The sequence below is a fragment of the Mixophyes fleayi genome, chromosome 2 (assembly GCF_038048845.1).
Source record: "Mixophyes fleayi isolate aMixFle1 chromosome 2, aMixFle1.hap1, whole genome shotgun sequence".
In the NCBI taxonomy this organism is placed as follows: Eukaryota; Metazoa; Chordata; class Amphibia; order Anura; family Limnodynastidae; genus Mixophyes; species Mixophyes fleayi.
The window spans coordinates 92,660,539-92,677,158 of NC_134403.1; the positions used below are offsets into that span (position 1 = coordinate 92,660,539).

Here is a 16,620-nt window from a genome sequence, read left to right on the forward strand (position 1 = left end):
GCAGTGGGAGAGATTTTCTTAACTGCCATATTAATCTCACAAATAATGTAATAGACTTATTAAAGGAATACAATTAGGGAAGACTGACACAGAAAATGACTTAGGAATACTATGTGACAGAAAGCAGATTAGCAGGACAAAGTGCTGGGCAGTGTCTGCAAATGTGAATACAATCATGGGTTGATAGAAAGAAGGATACATGCATTTGATGCAAACATAGTATTAATATTACAATTGTAAATGTCACTAGATAGTTCACATGTTAAATATGGAGTACAGTTTTGGACACCTCACTGTAATGAGGACATAGGAGAACTTGAGAGGGTTAAGGGGCAGGAAACCTCTTTAATAAAGGGAATGGAGGAGTTAAATTATTGAGAGGCTAGAAAAACTAGGATTGCTTGCTTTAGAAAAAAAGACATCTTAAAGGTAACCTAATAACATGTATAAATATATATCATATCAAAATAAAGATTTGTCTAATTAAGGTTTCACACCAAGGACAGGGGACAAGGGGTCAACTGCGGATAGAAGAATGATGGCGTCACCATCAAGATAGGAAGGTTAGATTTGTAGTAGAAGAGGAGGATTTAAACTCTCCTTAATTTCCAAGACAGTTAAAACACATTTCAGTCCAAGGAAATGTCCCTATTTTTCATTATTGACCCACTGCACACTACAACCTGTTTTTCAGTAAATATGATGCAATTCTCATTGTCTATTATTCTACTGTTTAAATAAATGCTTGATGACTTGAATATAAATTAGGAAAACAATTAGAATATGGACTTCAGGTTCTGGTTGCATATAGAAGAAGTTGTGTCATGTAATGATCCATTACACCACTGGCTTTAATACACTTTTTTTTACATTTTGTTGTTCGCCATCATTTACTACACAACGAGAAAAAAAGGCAGCATGATAATAACTAGGTGTAAAATCATGGGAAAGTGTATTTTTCATATATGTGCCCATATTTCTATCCATGATTCAACGAAAATAAAAATATATATTTGTATGCATTCCAAACACAAAAGTCTTATTGATCTGGAAAATATATGATAATCACCTGTGTCAACCAAGTATTAAAAATGTAATTCCTGGAGTAAACGACGCATTGCATAAATTGAAAAACCAATCGGGTCATGGAAATCTAAAACACCTTAAATCATGAAAGCATTAATTACAACTAAAAATAAAAGTTTTGTGGGAAAGGTTAAATATTTGCAGTAACCAGGAAACATGACATCTTGCTATATGCCAGTGGAAATTTGTATTTTTTTCAGGTTGGAAGTAAGGCGGAAAAAATGTTCCTAGAATCAAGGAGAAACCTTTTTTGGAATGTCCTGAGAGGGTGAACTGTCATCCACAGTCATCTTCGGTATCTGCAAGTAGACAGTGTAAAAGGAGGTGAGAGTATACAGACACTTAAGGAACTGCTCTCATACAAAGAATACACATAGAGCTTGTACCCATTCTTATCTCAAATACACTACATGTTCTCACATAGGTGCTCAGTTAAACACTGACAGGAATGAACAAACATTCTCTTTAATTAGTAATTACAAGTAATTACAAATTGTAAAATATAAAATGGGCGAGATTAAAATTCCAAATCTTCTATATTAAAACAAACAAAATGAAAATATTAAACAATCATGTTCATAATTTACAAAACAAGTAACAAAAAAACAAAAACAAAGAAAAGCCCATAGTTATTCTACCCTCAGACAGGACACATCTACAGTCAAGTAATAAACAAAGTATTGCCTTTTTTTAAAAAAAAAATCTGTGTTTTACATATCGGGACAAAATTAACAATCATCTAGTCCTCAACAACTCCTAACAATTTTATGTTATGGCAACTTTATGCACCTTAGCAGTTGTTGACCCCGCTCTGTGATTTCACATGGTCTTCCTGCTGTTGTTTCTAAATGGGCAGCACGGTGGCTTAGTGGTTAACACTTCTGCCTCAGCACTGGGGTCATGAGTTCGAATCCCGACCACGCCTGTTGTGTAAGGTTCACAGGAGATCTGTGCATTGGTTCCTGCTCTTAGCTTCTGGGTTTTTTGAGCAGGTGCTGTGGTATTTCTCTCCCTATGTTCTATTATTTTCGCTATCTCCTCCTTCTCGTCTGTGTTCTTTGCCATACGAGCATAGCTGCAATGATTTCCCACAATCTCCAGGCCTACTTAAGGCCTGCTCAAACAAACCACGGTTTAGGATCCAAGTGCACTGTGATCTTACTGATAATTGAATGAAACAGGTAGTGGGGTAGACTGGGGACAATTCCTGCAGTTAATATAAACATAAAAAGGACACAGGCACAATAATAGCAGCTGACTTTCCTCTCAGGTCTGCCTACAGGTACCATGTTGCCCACAGGACTTGGCGTCTCATGAGGAACGCTAGAACTCCAGCAGGGCAAATTGAAGGCGATGGACCACCGCAGCAAAAGTAGGGAGTGCAGCAGCAACAACAGGTCAAGTCCCACTTAGTAACAGGGAACCAGGGTACGCAAAACACATACAGTAGCAAAACAGAAGACTCAAGGCCACAGATTAAGACAAGAACTGAGACAGAACCAGGACAAGCAGAAATACAACAATACACATGTCAGCAAAACAGATCTAACGCGGGGATTGATACATGAAGAAGCCACAAAATGAGCCAGCAATCTATAGGTTTGAGCAGAAGAAAGAGGCAGTGAACACAATACAACATAGGGATAGACAATACAAAACTCCTGCTCCAAATGCACAGAGGTCCTGGTTTCACTGTCCTAGTAGAAAATTACAAGTTGTAGATCATCAGTCTGGAAAGTGTTACAAGGCCATTTACAAACACTTCTTGGCAGCTTTACCATGGGATGTACTAGCAGGCCTGTCCAACCTGCGGCCCTCCAGATGTTGTGAAGTCATAGCATGCCCTTCCAGCTATCAACTGGTTGTCTGCTGGCAAAGCATGCTGGGGCTTGTAGTTTCACAACACCTGGAGGGCCGCAGGTTGGACAGGCCTGTACTAAAGCAATACACTGGTGTTGCTACAAAGAACCAATAAGTCCATATATGCTGCATAAAGAATTATCTAGTGGCTTACTGAATAACATGTCTGCCATACTGGGAATCTCCTAATGATCCAACATCAAGGTGATGACTGGAAAAGGTATGGAAGGATATCAATCCTGCTGCTTTGCACAACTCTGAAGCAGAATCCTGAGCCTTCTTTGCCAAAAATGTAGCTACCGCTCATGGGCAGTACTGTGGCGAAGTGTTCAGCACTTCTGCCTCACAGCGCTGGGGTCATGAGTTCAATTCCCGACCATGGCCTTATCTGTGTGGAGTTTGTATGTTCTCTCTGTGTTTGCGTGGGTTACAAATTATTTTTTTCATCCAATTAGTTCTTTAAATTGCTGCGGTGGCTGATCTTTCCCTTCAGATTCTATTACAAAGGCTTTATCATAAGGTGCACAAATTTTGTGTTTTATCTTGCTGTCCCCAGGTATTTCAAGAGTGCTGGAAATAGAAACACTATTACTAAGTAACAAAGTAGCTCCATCTTACTGAATGACATGATGTTGCAGTCCTCCTGATTTACAGTGCTATTCATCTAAACAGGAAACGCTTTTTGTAGTAGTCCCGAGTTCAAACTGCCGCTTCCTGACGTCCTTTGATGATCCAGTGCGCGCACGTGCAGAAGCCTGTTCCAGCCTGCAGTGGCGCAATTTTTAAAAATGCTCTATACATAACCAATGCTGATCCCAGAGGTAGCAGTGCGGAGGTTCCTGGATTGCCATCCCTACCTCAGCTTACACCTCAAGTAAGCCCTGCACTACCTAAAAAACAAAGTTTTCTGCACCTGACCTGTCTAGCTTGGAGAGACAGAGAAAGACAAGGAGGAAGGGAAGATGCTGGCTATATACTCACTGCGAGGGGGTTTTGTTTGACCTGTCTCTAGCTAAATAAATCAGAAGCAAACACTTTTGTTCAAAAGCACTGCAGTATAGATTAGGTTTGCAAAAAAAATAATAATGAAACACAAGAGTTCTTGAAGAAAGTTCTCTAGACAGATGAGACCAAAATGGAGTTGTTTAAAATTAATGCACCACAAGAACCTCATATCAAGCACAGTAGTAGAGGGGTGATAATTTGGAGTTATTTGCAGCCACAAGATCTGCTTGTCTAGCAATCACTATCCACTTTATCCTCTTTATTTTGATGTATTCTAGAGGACATCTGTCTGACAACTTAAGGTTAGCCAAAACTGGATCATAAAAACGGCACAATCATCCTAAGCACACAATCATATCTACAACTGAACGGCTGAAAAAGGTTTTGGAATGGCCACAGTCTAGATCTGATCCCCATAGAGATGTTGTGGCAGGACCCTAATAGAGGTGTACATAAGAAAATGCACTCAAACATCAATAAACCAAAGCAGTGTTGTAAGGAGAAGTGGGCCAAATATGTTTTAAGAGACTGATAAACTCATACCAAAAATTATTACTTCAACTTATTGCAGCTAAAAATCAGTTACTAAATAATCGGATCTACTTAATTTTTCACACATGGCTACTTCATATTGGCTTATATTGCTCTTTGAATAAAACATGCCAAAGTAAAATCTGTTATGTGCCATTTGTCACAAGATCGATTACATGTTAGGAGTAGATGATTGTTAAGTATAACATGATCTGTAAAAACTCAGATTTAAAAAGAGGATTTTTATACTTAAACAATAAATTAGTTTCTTTGATTCCATTTGACGAACAGTGCTACCATGGGTTGCATGAGGGTACTCAGGAGTTGGAACCTAAATAGTTAATTAAACTGTTGACAGAAGCTCCTCCTAACTGAAGTTCCACAGTGTAATGCAAAAAACCCATGGAAAGGAACCAGAAAAACTACCAACATGAGAACAGCAGAAAGAGTGGAAATGAAGGGAACGCAGTGTCCCCAGATGGGATCAGAGAAACAGAACTATTGTAAGTATAAAAATCTTCTTTCATCCAAACTTGTGGACACTGCTACCATGTGGACGTTCAAAAGTAGTCACCCAAGGAAGAGAACGAATTATCAACCCAACTTGTGTCCAGAGACTCAAAAACATTAAAACAATTAAAACGGGTAAAAGTGTAGACAGATAACCAGGTGGCCCGCACAGCAGAACTAATCTGCCAAAGCCCCGATATGCGCAGCCCAAGAGACCTCACAGAGCAAGTAGAATACACAGCTATCCATCCAGGGACAGAACTAGCATAAGCCTGTCCGATAGTGGACGTTATCCACCATGTGATGGTTTCTTTTGTAGCTGACCAGCCCCTCTTGTGAGCCTCATACAAAACAAAAAGGGAATCTGTCTGCCTCACAGTGTACGTTCTGTTCACGTAAATCCACAGAGCATGAACAACATCCACTAGTGCTAAGCAACCCTGACCAGTAGAGGTAGCTGCATAATGAAAGGCAGAGACCTCAATCTCTTGATTGAGGTGATATCTGGAAACAACCATGGGCGGAAAGGAGAGAACTATGTGCAACACAGCCCTATCATCATGGAAAACCAGAAAGGGTGAATAACAAGAAAGAGCACCAAGTCCTGAAACTCTCCTCGCCAGAAACAATGGCAAGGAAAAAGACCACGTTCCAAGTTCATCTCCAACGGTTCAAAAGGAGAAGCCAGAAAGACACCAAAAACCAAGTTCCAGTCCCAAGGTGCCATGAAAGGCACGTAAGGGGGCTGGATGTAGAGACCTCGCCGGAGGAAGGTCTGCACCTCCAGATTCCCTGCCAGCTCCCTCTGAAAATATATCAAAAGGGCAGACACCGGTACCTTCAAGAAGCTGAGCCAAAGGCCGGCATGTAAACCATCCTGCAAGAAGGCCAGGATCCTGGAGTGCCAAAAAGCCTCCATATGACAGGCCCTCCGCTCATATCACGAACGTAGTTCCGCTATACTCTGTGGTAATTGCGAATGGAGACAGAATTTTCTGGCCCGCAACATGGTATCTACTACACAGGAGGACTGATCCCTGGACGTGCAGAGGCTGGCCTTAACAATCACACTGGTAAAGCCATCCGATCCTGGTGCCGAAAGGGAACCTGGAGCAGGAAGACATTGCAAAGAGGCAGACAACACCCCTAACCCACAGGATGCCTGTGTACCAGGCTATACAGGGCCAATCAAGATCACTGTAATCCCCTCCTGCTTGACCCGATGTAGTACTCTGAGAAGCATCGGAATGGGGACGAACAGATTCCTCAAGCATATATGTCCATGGCATGCTAAAAACATCCACTGCGCAGTGCCAAGGGTTCCCTGGTTCTGGAGCAGGACCTGGGTACCTAAGGGGCTGTGGCGAGACGCCATGAGGTCCACGTCTGGAAAACCCCACTTCTGGATTAACCAGCAGAAAACCTCTGAATGCAGAGACCATTATCCTGGAATTGTGGCTCGTCTCCTGAGGTAATCGGCCTAGGACCCTCCTTGCCAAGCCTAAAAAGAGCGCACCTTGCTGTTCAGAGGGAACACTTCTGCGCTCTGGTGTCCAAGATAAGGCCAAGGAACACCATCCACTGAGAGGGAACTCCTGGAAGTTCAGGATCCAGACCTTGATTGTCAGAGACAGATGGAAACTAAGGGTCTGAGCCAATTCTGCCTTTATTAGCAAATCTCCCAGGAAGGGGACGATAGACACTCCCATAGAATGCAACAGCACAGCTATGATCTTTGTAAAGTCATGTGTCAACGTGGCAAAGCTGATCGGAAGCACCCTGAATTTAAAATAGGAGTCCCCCACCACAAATCTGAGAAGTCACTGATGCCCCTCCCACATTAGCACATAGAGATAAATGTCTCAGACTTTGACTGAGGCCAAAAACTCATTGAGTTCCAACCCGTTGATCACTGACCTTAAGGACTCCATGCAAAATTTGTCAATCCACAGATGAAAATTCAGTTTCAGGTTGAGAAATGAGCTGTCTGGCTTGGGAACCAGAAAAAGGTTTCAATAGACACATTGGCCTTGCTGCCCCTCTCGAAACTGGCAAATAACGCCCACAGAAAGAAGCGATTGATTATAGCAAAGTCAGTCTTCTCACTTTATTACACGGAAGTGTGGTGTAAAAGAAACAGCCAGGGGTGTAGATACTGAACATTTATCTAACCCTGCTGCATGATCCCTGTCATCCAACAATCTTGAGAGGAAGCTGCCCATTGGTCCTTGAACAACAGCAGGAGTCCCCCAACTCCTGTGGTCACAAGGTGGGGACGAACCCTGTCAGGTTGCAGGTTTTTCAGAGTTTTTAGGCCCTGTTGCCTCAGCAGAAAAGGAGGATCTGGCCCTCTGAGGGTGATCCCTGTACACAAGCGGCTAACCTCTGGTAGACTGTCCACAGGGGGCAGAGCCACCTCGAAAGGTCTGAAACCGGAGTCCTTGGGGCTTGGGAGCATTTACAGGGAGTGAAGGTGCTCTTACCGCCTGTAGCCTGACATATGATGTCATCCAGCTCCAAACCAAAAAGAACAGAGCCTGCATAGGGAAGGGATTTTAAGGACTTCTTGGGATTCCGCATCAGCATCCCAGGAATGCAACCAGAGTCCTCCTGACTGCAACAGCTAATGCAGGGATAGAGGAAGAAATGGAGGCTGTGTTCTGAGCTGCCTCATAGAGATGCCCTGAGGCTTCCTTCAGATGCAGTGCCAGAGGAAGCAAGTCAGAGTCTTGCAGACCATTCGCAAGCTAGTTTGAGCAAGTCTCCATCTCTCTAGCCACCCAAGCTTAAGATAGCTTGGGCCTCAGCGATGTGCCTACCGCCACATAAATGTGCTACCAGTGTGCAGCCCTGATGTGAAGGGGCCTGCTCCTCCCCTGCCACTTAAAAAACACTGAGGAGCTACTGGGGTTGCAGAGGGAAGATGCTTCTGTCAACAGTTAAATAGTTAATGAAACTGTTCTAAGAGCCAACTCTTGAGTCCTTATACAACCCAGGGTAGCAGTGTCCCTCAGATTGGATAAAATAGTAACAGGATTGACTTTCTATTTACATAATTTTAGCATGACCACACTATCAGCAGTGCAGGTTTGCTAACCACAGTGATCCAATTTGTCTATGAGAACTCTATGAACATGTCTGCCATCAAAATTCAAAGATTTATTACAAAATTTACTTTATTTTTATGGAAATTTCTAGTCATTTATCATCATAATAGATACAAATCATTTGGATTCTGCAACATTCTATCAATTCTGCACAAAGTTTTACAAAGCAGAAAAGATTTAAGGAGAAATATTTAAGCTACTCACGGTGGTAACTGGCTGAGTCACCGGAGCTGAAAACAATCAAAACACATGAGAAAAAAAAAGAAAATGAGCGTTTCGGGGCTTACAATACAAAACTTCCAAAGGAAGGGAAATCAAAGCAGTAAGGTATGTTAACATGTAAGTTGTAAAAGGCTAAACAGGAAAACTGAAATATGTACAGTGTTCTACACTCCAGAGATCCCTGTCTCCCGTATGGCCCTCCTTCCCTCTCACCACAACAGTATACTCACAGCTCACAGACTCTGCTCCTGGAGCAGTCGCCTGCTAAGAGAAAAATTGAAGTATTATTCATGCACGCAGGAACTTGCCATTTATAGAAGTCACAACCTGCTTTAGACATATGGGTGCTCAAAGGATTCATATAGTGATGTCATTTTAATTTAGAAGCAAAAAAAGAAATGGGCAATTCAGCACTATATGCTTACTCATATAATTTACAAAGGAGATTAACAAGTCTCTTTAGATATCATACTACGCCTAAACTACATATCAAAACGTTGGGGCAACAGTACATGTGTTATCCAATAAAAAGCAAAAGTGAGGAAAGCATGAGAAAAATGAGGCATTATAACTCAATGATAGGTGTCTCATTTACATAAACTACATTAAAAGGTATCCCAACATATGAAGATAAAGAAATATGAACAACATATTTCGCAGCGTATTACAGCTGTCAAAACCTGTTTTTCTTCATAGGATAGCTCTCACCTCAGTGAGAAAAATGGTAGTACTTTGGTTCCTGCGTGTACTCCAGTACCTGTATCTTTCATTCTATTTCAAATTGTTCATGTCACATATTTTGCAACGTATGATATATCCTTACTAGTAAAACCAAACGCCAACTAAAACTAAAAAATAGATTTGGATGGAATTAGGTGACCTAAAATAAAATACAAATCTTTATTTACTGGTGCTTGGTGGAATTTGGCAGGTTCGCACCATGCATATGACAGTCAGAACAGGAGATCCTCTCTACTGCACGGGTGGATTTTGTTTGTTTCATCAAAGCACCCTCCCTGTGAACTTCCCATCTATGCTATTGAGACATGCATGGAGGAAGGACTATGACAACTCCCAACAAAGCCAAATGAAGTATCAGGTACACGCATCTGGGTATCCACCAAATCACCACATTTAGCAAGCATCTTCAGGTATAACGTAATATAAAGCATTTTATTTTAGATCATGTAACTCCACACAAAACTACAATTTTAGTATTGCGTGGAATTAGCCTTCAATACCTGAGCCTGATTGAGTGAACAAGATATGATTGCTGGTACTACTAGCAAGTCCTTCTGTTTTCCTTAGTGAAAGACATTGGAAATTGAAAGAAAGGTGACATATTTAAAAGAAATAATAAGTATATAGTATATATATATATATAATAATAAGTAGATAATATAAGTTCACATTGTCCAAGTTGTATTATAGTGAATATTCCATTGTGGGATATTGCAAGCCGGTGAGTAGAGTGTAATGAATACACAATTGCAGAAAGACAGACCAACTACGCATAACAGTTCCTTTTTTGTCTTTGGCAAAGTAAACTAAATAACAATAATAATAATAATAATAATAATAATATTACAAACAAAATGGATGTGGCACCAAAGTTTGATCTGATGTGGTTTAAGCTTCAAACACATTTTTTGATGGGATACGTATGTGGAATATAAATTTGCAAAAGACTGCACAGAAAAAAAAAACCTGTTGAATTAATGTCACCTGTTAATATAATAATATAGGCATTAATGATAAAACAGTTTAAAAAAAAAAGTGTTTTTCCCCCATTAAATACATTTATTAGGATGTTTTTAATGTCTACTGAACCTAAAATAAATTTTTACAGTTGCTCCTGATGGTAAACGCATGTTATCACTAGGGACAAGGACTTAGACTATCCTTGTAGCTGAAGCAAGAGATACAGCATAAACACAAGTACCTCGAAGATGCCCAGAGCCTGAACTGGATGTGGCTGCATGCAGGGTCGGACTGGCCATCTGGCAAATGGAGGGCCGATGGCTATATGGGCTGGCCCGACTCCTGTCTTCATGGTAGCTGGTTCCTCCCCGGGAACCAGCTACCTCTGTTGCGCTCCCTCCCCCGTTGCACTTAAAAGCAATCAGTTTCCAGATTTTTTTTTTCTGAATGGAGGTCGCGGGGGTGCCGCGATTTTTGGGGGAGGGGGGGCGCGGGGGTGCCGCGATTTTCGGGGGAGGGGGCCCGCGGCGGTGCCGCGATTTTTGGGGGAGGGGGAGCTGCGGGGGTGCCGCGAGTTGCGCTCGGGGATCACCAGTGTGAGAGAGCCAGGGGGTAGGGGCTGCTGGGGGAGTGGGTGAGAGAGCAAGGGGGTGCGAGATCCAAAGGGGAAGGGGGTGCTGGGAGAGGGGGTGAGAGATCCAAAGGGGAGGGGGGTGCTGGGAGAGGGGGTGAGAGACCCAAAGGGGAAGGGGTTGCTGGGAGAGGGGGTGAGAGACCCAAAGGGGAAGGGGTTGCTGGGAGAGGGGATGAGAGACCCAAAGGGGAAGGGGTTGCTGGGAGAGGGGATGAGAGACCCAAAGGGGAAGGGGTTGCTGGGAGAGGGGATGAGAGACCCAAAGGGGAAGGGGTTGCTGGGAGAGGGGATGAGAGATCCAAAGGGGAAGGGGTTGCTGGGAGAGGGGATGAGAGATCCAAAGGGGAAGGGGTTGCTGGGAGAGGGGATGAGAGATCCAAAGGGGAAAGGGGTGCTGGGAGAGGGGATGAGAGATCCGAAAGGGGTGCTGGGAGAGGGGATGAGAGATCCAAAAGGGGTGCTAGGAGAGGGAGTGAGAGAGCAAGAGGGTGCTGGGAGAGGGGGTGAAAGCCAAAGGGGAAGGGGGTGCTGGGAGAGGGGCTGAGAGAGGGGATGAGAGATCCAAAGGGGAAGGGGGTGCTGGGAGAGGGGATGAGAGATCCAAAGGGGAAGGGGGTGCTGGGAGAGGGGATGAGAAAGCCGAAGGGGGTGCTGGGAAAGGGGATGAGAAAGCCAAAGGGGAAGGGGGTGCTGTGAGAGAGCTATTGGGTGCTGGGAGAGGGGTGAGAGAGCCAGGGGGTAGGGTGTGATGGGAGAGGGGGTGAGAGAGCCAGGGGGTAGGGGGTGCTGGGAGAGGGGGTGAGAGAGCCAGGGGGTAGGGGGTGCTGGGAGAGGGGGTGAGAGAGCCAGGGAGTGCTGGGAGAGGGGTGAGAGAGCCAGGGGGTAGGGGGCACTGGAAGAAGGGGTGAGAGAGCCAGGGGAGAAGGGTGTGCAGGAAGAGGGAGTGAGAGAGCCAGGGAGGTAGGGGGTGCAGGAAGAGGGGTGAGAGAGCCAGGGAGGTAGGGGTTGCAGGAAGAGGGGTGAGAGAGCCAGGGGGTAGAGGGTGCAGGAAGACGTGTGAGTGCCAGGGGGGTAGACAGTGCAGGAAGACGTGTGAGAGTGCCAGGGGAGAAGGTGTTGCAGGAAGACGTGTGAGAGTGCCAGGGGAGAAGGTGGTGCAGGAAGACGTGTGAGAGAGCCAGGGGAGAAGGTGGTGCAGGGGGTTAAGTGAGAGGGACAAAGGAGAAGATGGTGCAGCGACATAGGTAAAAGAAAGTGTAAAGGGAGAGACATCTTAAGAATGGGAATGTCAGGGATACAGCCATCATAAAACACAAGTAGTAATGAAGAATAGGAATGCACAGAGGGGACAATTCACTTATATTTTCCATACCCCCACTTCTAAATTTCCGCTTCGACCACTGCCCTCTGTTCCTGCTCCCGACTGCCTGTGAGCTGACATCTGCTGATCCCTCCTCGCCCAGCGCACCCAGTAGGAGAACAGAACACAGGATGCCATAATCAGGTAAGTTCAAATATTTTCTCGTGTGCAATGTGTTTTTAACCATCCTTTCTTGAACGGGGGGCACTACTGTGTATCCAATGACGTTTAAAACACTATGTATTGCTCATTATTGCGCTGTAATGTTTCTTGCATATTTATCTGTACAAAGATTTTTAATTAAGAGGAAAAAACATTGCTTGTCATAAATTTTATCTGATTGTGTCAATATATCTATTTATGTTTGCATTGTAAATGGTGTATTAAGCTGCTCCTGGGACTTACACACTCAGTATCTGATATGCTGTACAATTTTTTTTTGTGAATGAGTTTTTGTCTGGGCACTACTAATGATTTGTGGGCACTACTATGGTATAATGTTATTTGGGGACACTATTATGGCATAATATGACCTTGGGGCACTACGATGTGGCATAATATGAACTGGGCGCACTATGGTGTGGCATAATATGAACTTCTGCCATATTATCTTCTCTGACATTTTGCTGTAGATGGAAATACTTTTAATGTGGCCGTGTGGGTTCAAATGATCATTCAATAGTTATGGTTTTTTTGTTAGATATATGTTAGAGTTTTATTTCATGTGGAATGATTCATGAAAATTCTGCCATTACTATTTAATTGAGGAAAAAGGGTACCTGTTACCTATATGTGTGTATGTATTCTGTTGTTTTGAAAAAAGCAAAACATTGGTTTCCTACAGTGGCGCCTGTATAATTGGTGGTATTGCTGTAGTATGGGGTGGTGTGGTGACGGCAATGTTCTAGTGTGTTTGGGGCTTAGTATTGTTAATAAGTAGGAGAGGGTATTTCTGTAATGTGGGGTTGATGCTGGTTGCTGTAATGTGGGGGGTGATGCGGGATGCTGTAATGTGGGGGGTGATGCCGGATGCTGTAATGTGGGGGGTGATGCCGGATGCTGTAATGTGGGGGGTGATGCCGGATGCTGTAATGTGGGGGGTGATGCCGGATGCTGTAATGTGGGGGGTGATGCCGGATGCTGTAATGTGGGGGGTGATGCCGGATGCTGTAATGTGGGGGGTGATGCCGGATGCTGTAATGTGGGGGGGTGATGCCGGATGCTGTAATGTGGGGGGTGATGCCGGATGCTGTAATGTGGGGGGTGATGCCGGATGCTGTAATGTGGGGGGTGATGCTGGATGCTGTAATGTGGGGGGTGATGCTGGATGCTGTAATGTGGGGGGTGATGCTGGTTGCTGTAATGTGGGGGGTGATGCTGGACGCTGTAATGTGGGGGTGATGCTGGTTGCGGTAATGTGGGGGGTGATGCTGGGTGCTGTTATGTGGGGAGTGATGCTGGACGCTGTAATGTGGGGAGTGATGCTGGACGCTGTAATGTGGGGGGTCATGCTGGATGCTGTAATGTGGGAGGTGATGCTGGGTGCTGTAATGTGGGGGGTCATGCTGGATGCTGTAATGTGGGGGGTCATGCTGGATGCTGTAATGTGGGAGGTGATGCTGGATGCTGTAATGTGGGAGGTGATGCTGGGTGCTGTAATGTGGGGGGTCATGCTGGATGCTGTAATGTAGGGGGTCATACTGGATGCTGTAATGTGGGGGGTGATGCTGGACGCTGTGATGTGGGGGGTGATGCCGGTTGTTGTAATGTGGGGTGTGATGCCGGTTGCTGTAATGTGGGGGTGATTGATGTAATATGAGTGTGTGTGCGGGGTTATTTATTGCTGTAATTTGGGCACTAATAATGTATTGTCATGGTATTTATTGATGTAATTGGGGTGCTAACAATGTAATGTTGAGGGTCATTAGGATAAATAAATACCCCCCTCACACACACACTCATACTATATCATGTTGTACAGCAGCAGCAACGCGCACTGCGCCAGCATCAGTGCGCAACAATATAGTGCATGGAGCTCACAACACGTGGGCCTGTGTGCTATAAATGCCAGGGCTGATTTTTAGTCCCAGTCCGGCCCTGGCTGCATGCACTCCAGTTTGGCATGCCCCTATTGTACATTGATTACTGCCGAGTGCCCCTTCCCCACCCCATCCCTCCCAAAAATTGTAAGCTGTAGTAAGTGTCCTTTGCATACGACGATGAATTGAACATTTCTGTGTTTAGTTGCGTATGGTCCAGGTTCCAGGCATGCGCAGGTTAAATTTGCAGATTATACACACAAAACTATTCCTCTTGTCCTGCACCTTCTCTGTCACCCCCTTCTTCCACTTCTGTCCTCTTCAACCCCTTACCTTTCTCTTCTTCGGCTGCAGTACATGGAGTACTGCTGGCTGCTGACCAGAAGTCATGTGAGTGAACCTGAAGGTGGCCGGTAAGCACAATTTTCTAATTTTCATTATTTTTGCTTTTGCCAGTAAAGGATTACCCACGAAAATTATACAATTATTGTGGCGGAACTTGTACCGCTGCAAAATCCATTCTGTTAACAGATGAATATTTAAATGATTTTAATATGTTAACAAATGCCTTATTTGAATTTATATATAAAAAAACACTTTAAAATATTTTTCATTATTTAAGAAATACATTTTATTGTGAGGTAGCCTACCTTTTTCATACCTAGAGTGTATCACAGATATTGTAGTGTCTAATGTGTTCCTCCCTATGTACCCCCTCTACCCTCTTATTTTTATGTCCTTCCCCTACCCCACTTTCTGTACCCCATAACTCTTGGAAAAAAAAAACAATAAAAACACTATTAGAGTTAAAAAAAAAATATATATATATATATATTTTTAAACATTTTATTTTCTATACTTTAGTGGAAATTAAAGCCTAAATTTGGCAAAAAAAAAATTCTTAGAAACTGTGGTGATAAGGTATTTTTTACATATGTTACAGATGACCAAAAAAGGGCTGATCATAATAAAGAGGTCCCTATTTCTTTGAACTAAATCTTTTGCTTTTACCAGAAATTAAATTAAATCAAGATCCTTGGCCATCATGATAACACTATTTTAGACAAGCGGTATCAAAATTAATCAATAAATCATTTGACTGGAGACCAACAACAATGTCCTTATGATGAATACATAGAAATCCTGCATTTTATCATTTAAATATCAGCCATGGCAACTAAGAATAAAAAAAGGAGATTGACACTTTTTAACTGACTAGTGGTTGGTAGGTAGACTAGAGACACATCTTACCAATACTTTCTGCTCTGAAAGTGATAAATGACAATTGTTTGGTAAGGTTCTAATTACGATATTCAGTTTGCATTGGGTACAATACAGTTTGCCTGATTTATAGACTTTATAACAGGCCAGAAGCACTAATGATATAAACTGTAGACTGATATAAACTGTGTTTCAGCATTTTTTAGAATTGTTTTTGGCGAGTTTATTTATATTTGGCTTGCACATGTTTAAAATTGTTGGTGGCAGTTTGGGTGTCACATGGAACAAAGTTCAGCCAATTAGGATGTAAAAAGAACAAGAAAAAAATTGACCAACCAAATCACCACATGTCAGCAGCAGTAAGAACCGTAGCACATTCATTGAAGATTCCTGGCTGGTTAAAGTGAACAGATCTGTGTGTTTGCCTCAGCAGAATCATCAACATATTTTATAGCAATCACTACAAAGCATTCTCTGCCGATTTGCATAAATAGCGGATAGGAACAGATATTAAAGAGACCATTTACTAAACAAACAAAAACTTAAAACTAATACAAATTACACATTATAATGAATATTGTGTATAATTTGAATTTCTGTTTAAACACGTCACACGTGTGTTTTTGCACACGTGTATTTAAAAAGAAGATTAAAAAAGGGGGAAAACAGGTAGTCACAGGGTTGAACACATGTTAAAATCCTGCAAGTTGTTTTTCACAGTGAGACCTGCAGACAGTGATTCCAAATGATAACAGGTGAGAGAAAACAAAATTGCCATTTTATAACGTTGCAAAATTGATTACAGGACACCATCCTATATCAAATATTCACACATTTTATGATAGTGCCCCTTCCAGTAAAAAAAAAAATCAGGGGACATATAGTTGAATGCTTACTGTTAAATTCAGCCATGATGTTTTATGTTACCTTAACTATGTTTATTGACTTTAAGCTTCTACACTCAGCACAAACAATGTTTGGAAACCATACTAACTTTTAGTAGAGTTTTCGAAGCTGTGAACTACTGCATTGTGTTTAATTGTTATCTAATCAGAATTGGAAGAATAGGGGCACTTATGTCTGGTAAACTTATATTTGCTGCTGTCAGCAGTTTTGGTGGTGAAATAAAAATGGAAAATCAATGCTTCATAAAAATACTTATTTCTTATTTTATTTAATAAACATTCACTTAAACTTGATATACCTTAAGTATCCAGTTTCTTTCAAATTAAACCAGCACTACCACATAGTTAAATATAGGTGTCCCCACCCTGTATCCAGAGCCCCAGTAGCTTCCACATGCAGCCATTTTACCAGCACTGTGCTTGTTCTGTAATACAGAAT

At 42.7% G+C, this 16,620-nt stretch overlaps 1 protein-coding gene across 12 annotated transcripts in view; it reads right to left on the bottom strand.

The window, feature by feature from the left end:
• The window catches only part of PRPF40B (pre-mRNA processing factor 40B), a 134,135-nt gene that overhangs the window by 103,877 nt on the left and 13,638 nt on the right, over nt 1–16,620 (bottom strand). For 8 of the 12 annotated variants that reach the window (XM_075199676.1, XM_075199678.1, XM_075199671.1 and 5 more), the window contains exons 5-7: nt 8,552–8,585; nt 8,304–8,329; nt 1,332–1,385 (exon numbers count right to left, since the gene is read on the bottom strand). The exons of 1 other annotated variant lie outside the window; for it this stretch is intronic. In XM_075199676.1, coding sequence (XP_075055777.1) covers nt 1,332–1,385; nt 8,304–8,329; nt 8,552–8,585 — 114 coding nt within the window. The remainder of the gene's footprint in view (nt 1–1,331; nt 1,386–8,303; nt 8,330–8,551; nt 8,586–16,620) is intronic. 3 more of the 12 variants (XM_075199673.1, XM_075199681.1, XM_075199674.1) reach the window with 3 other exon arrangements.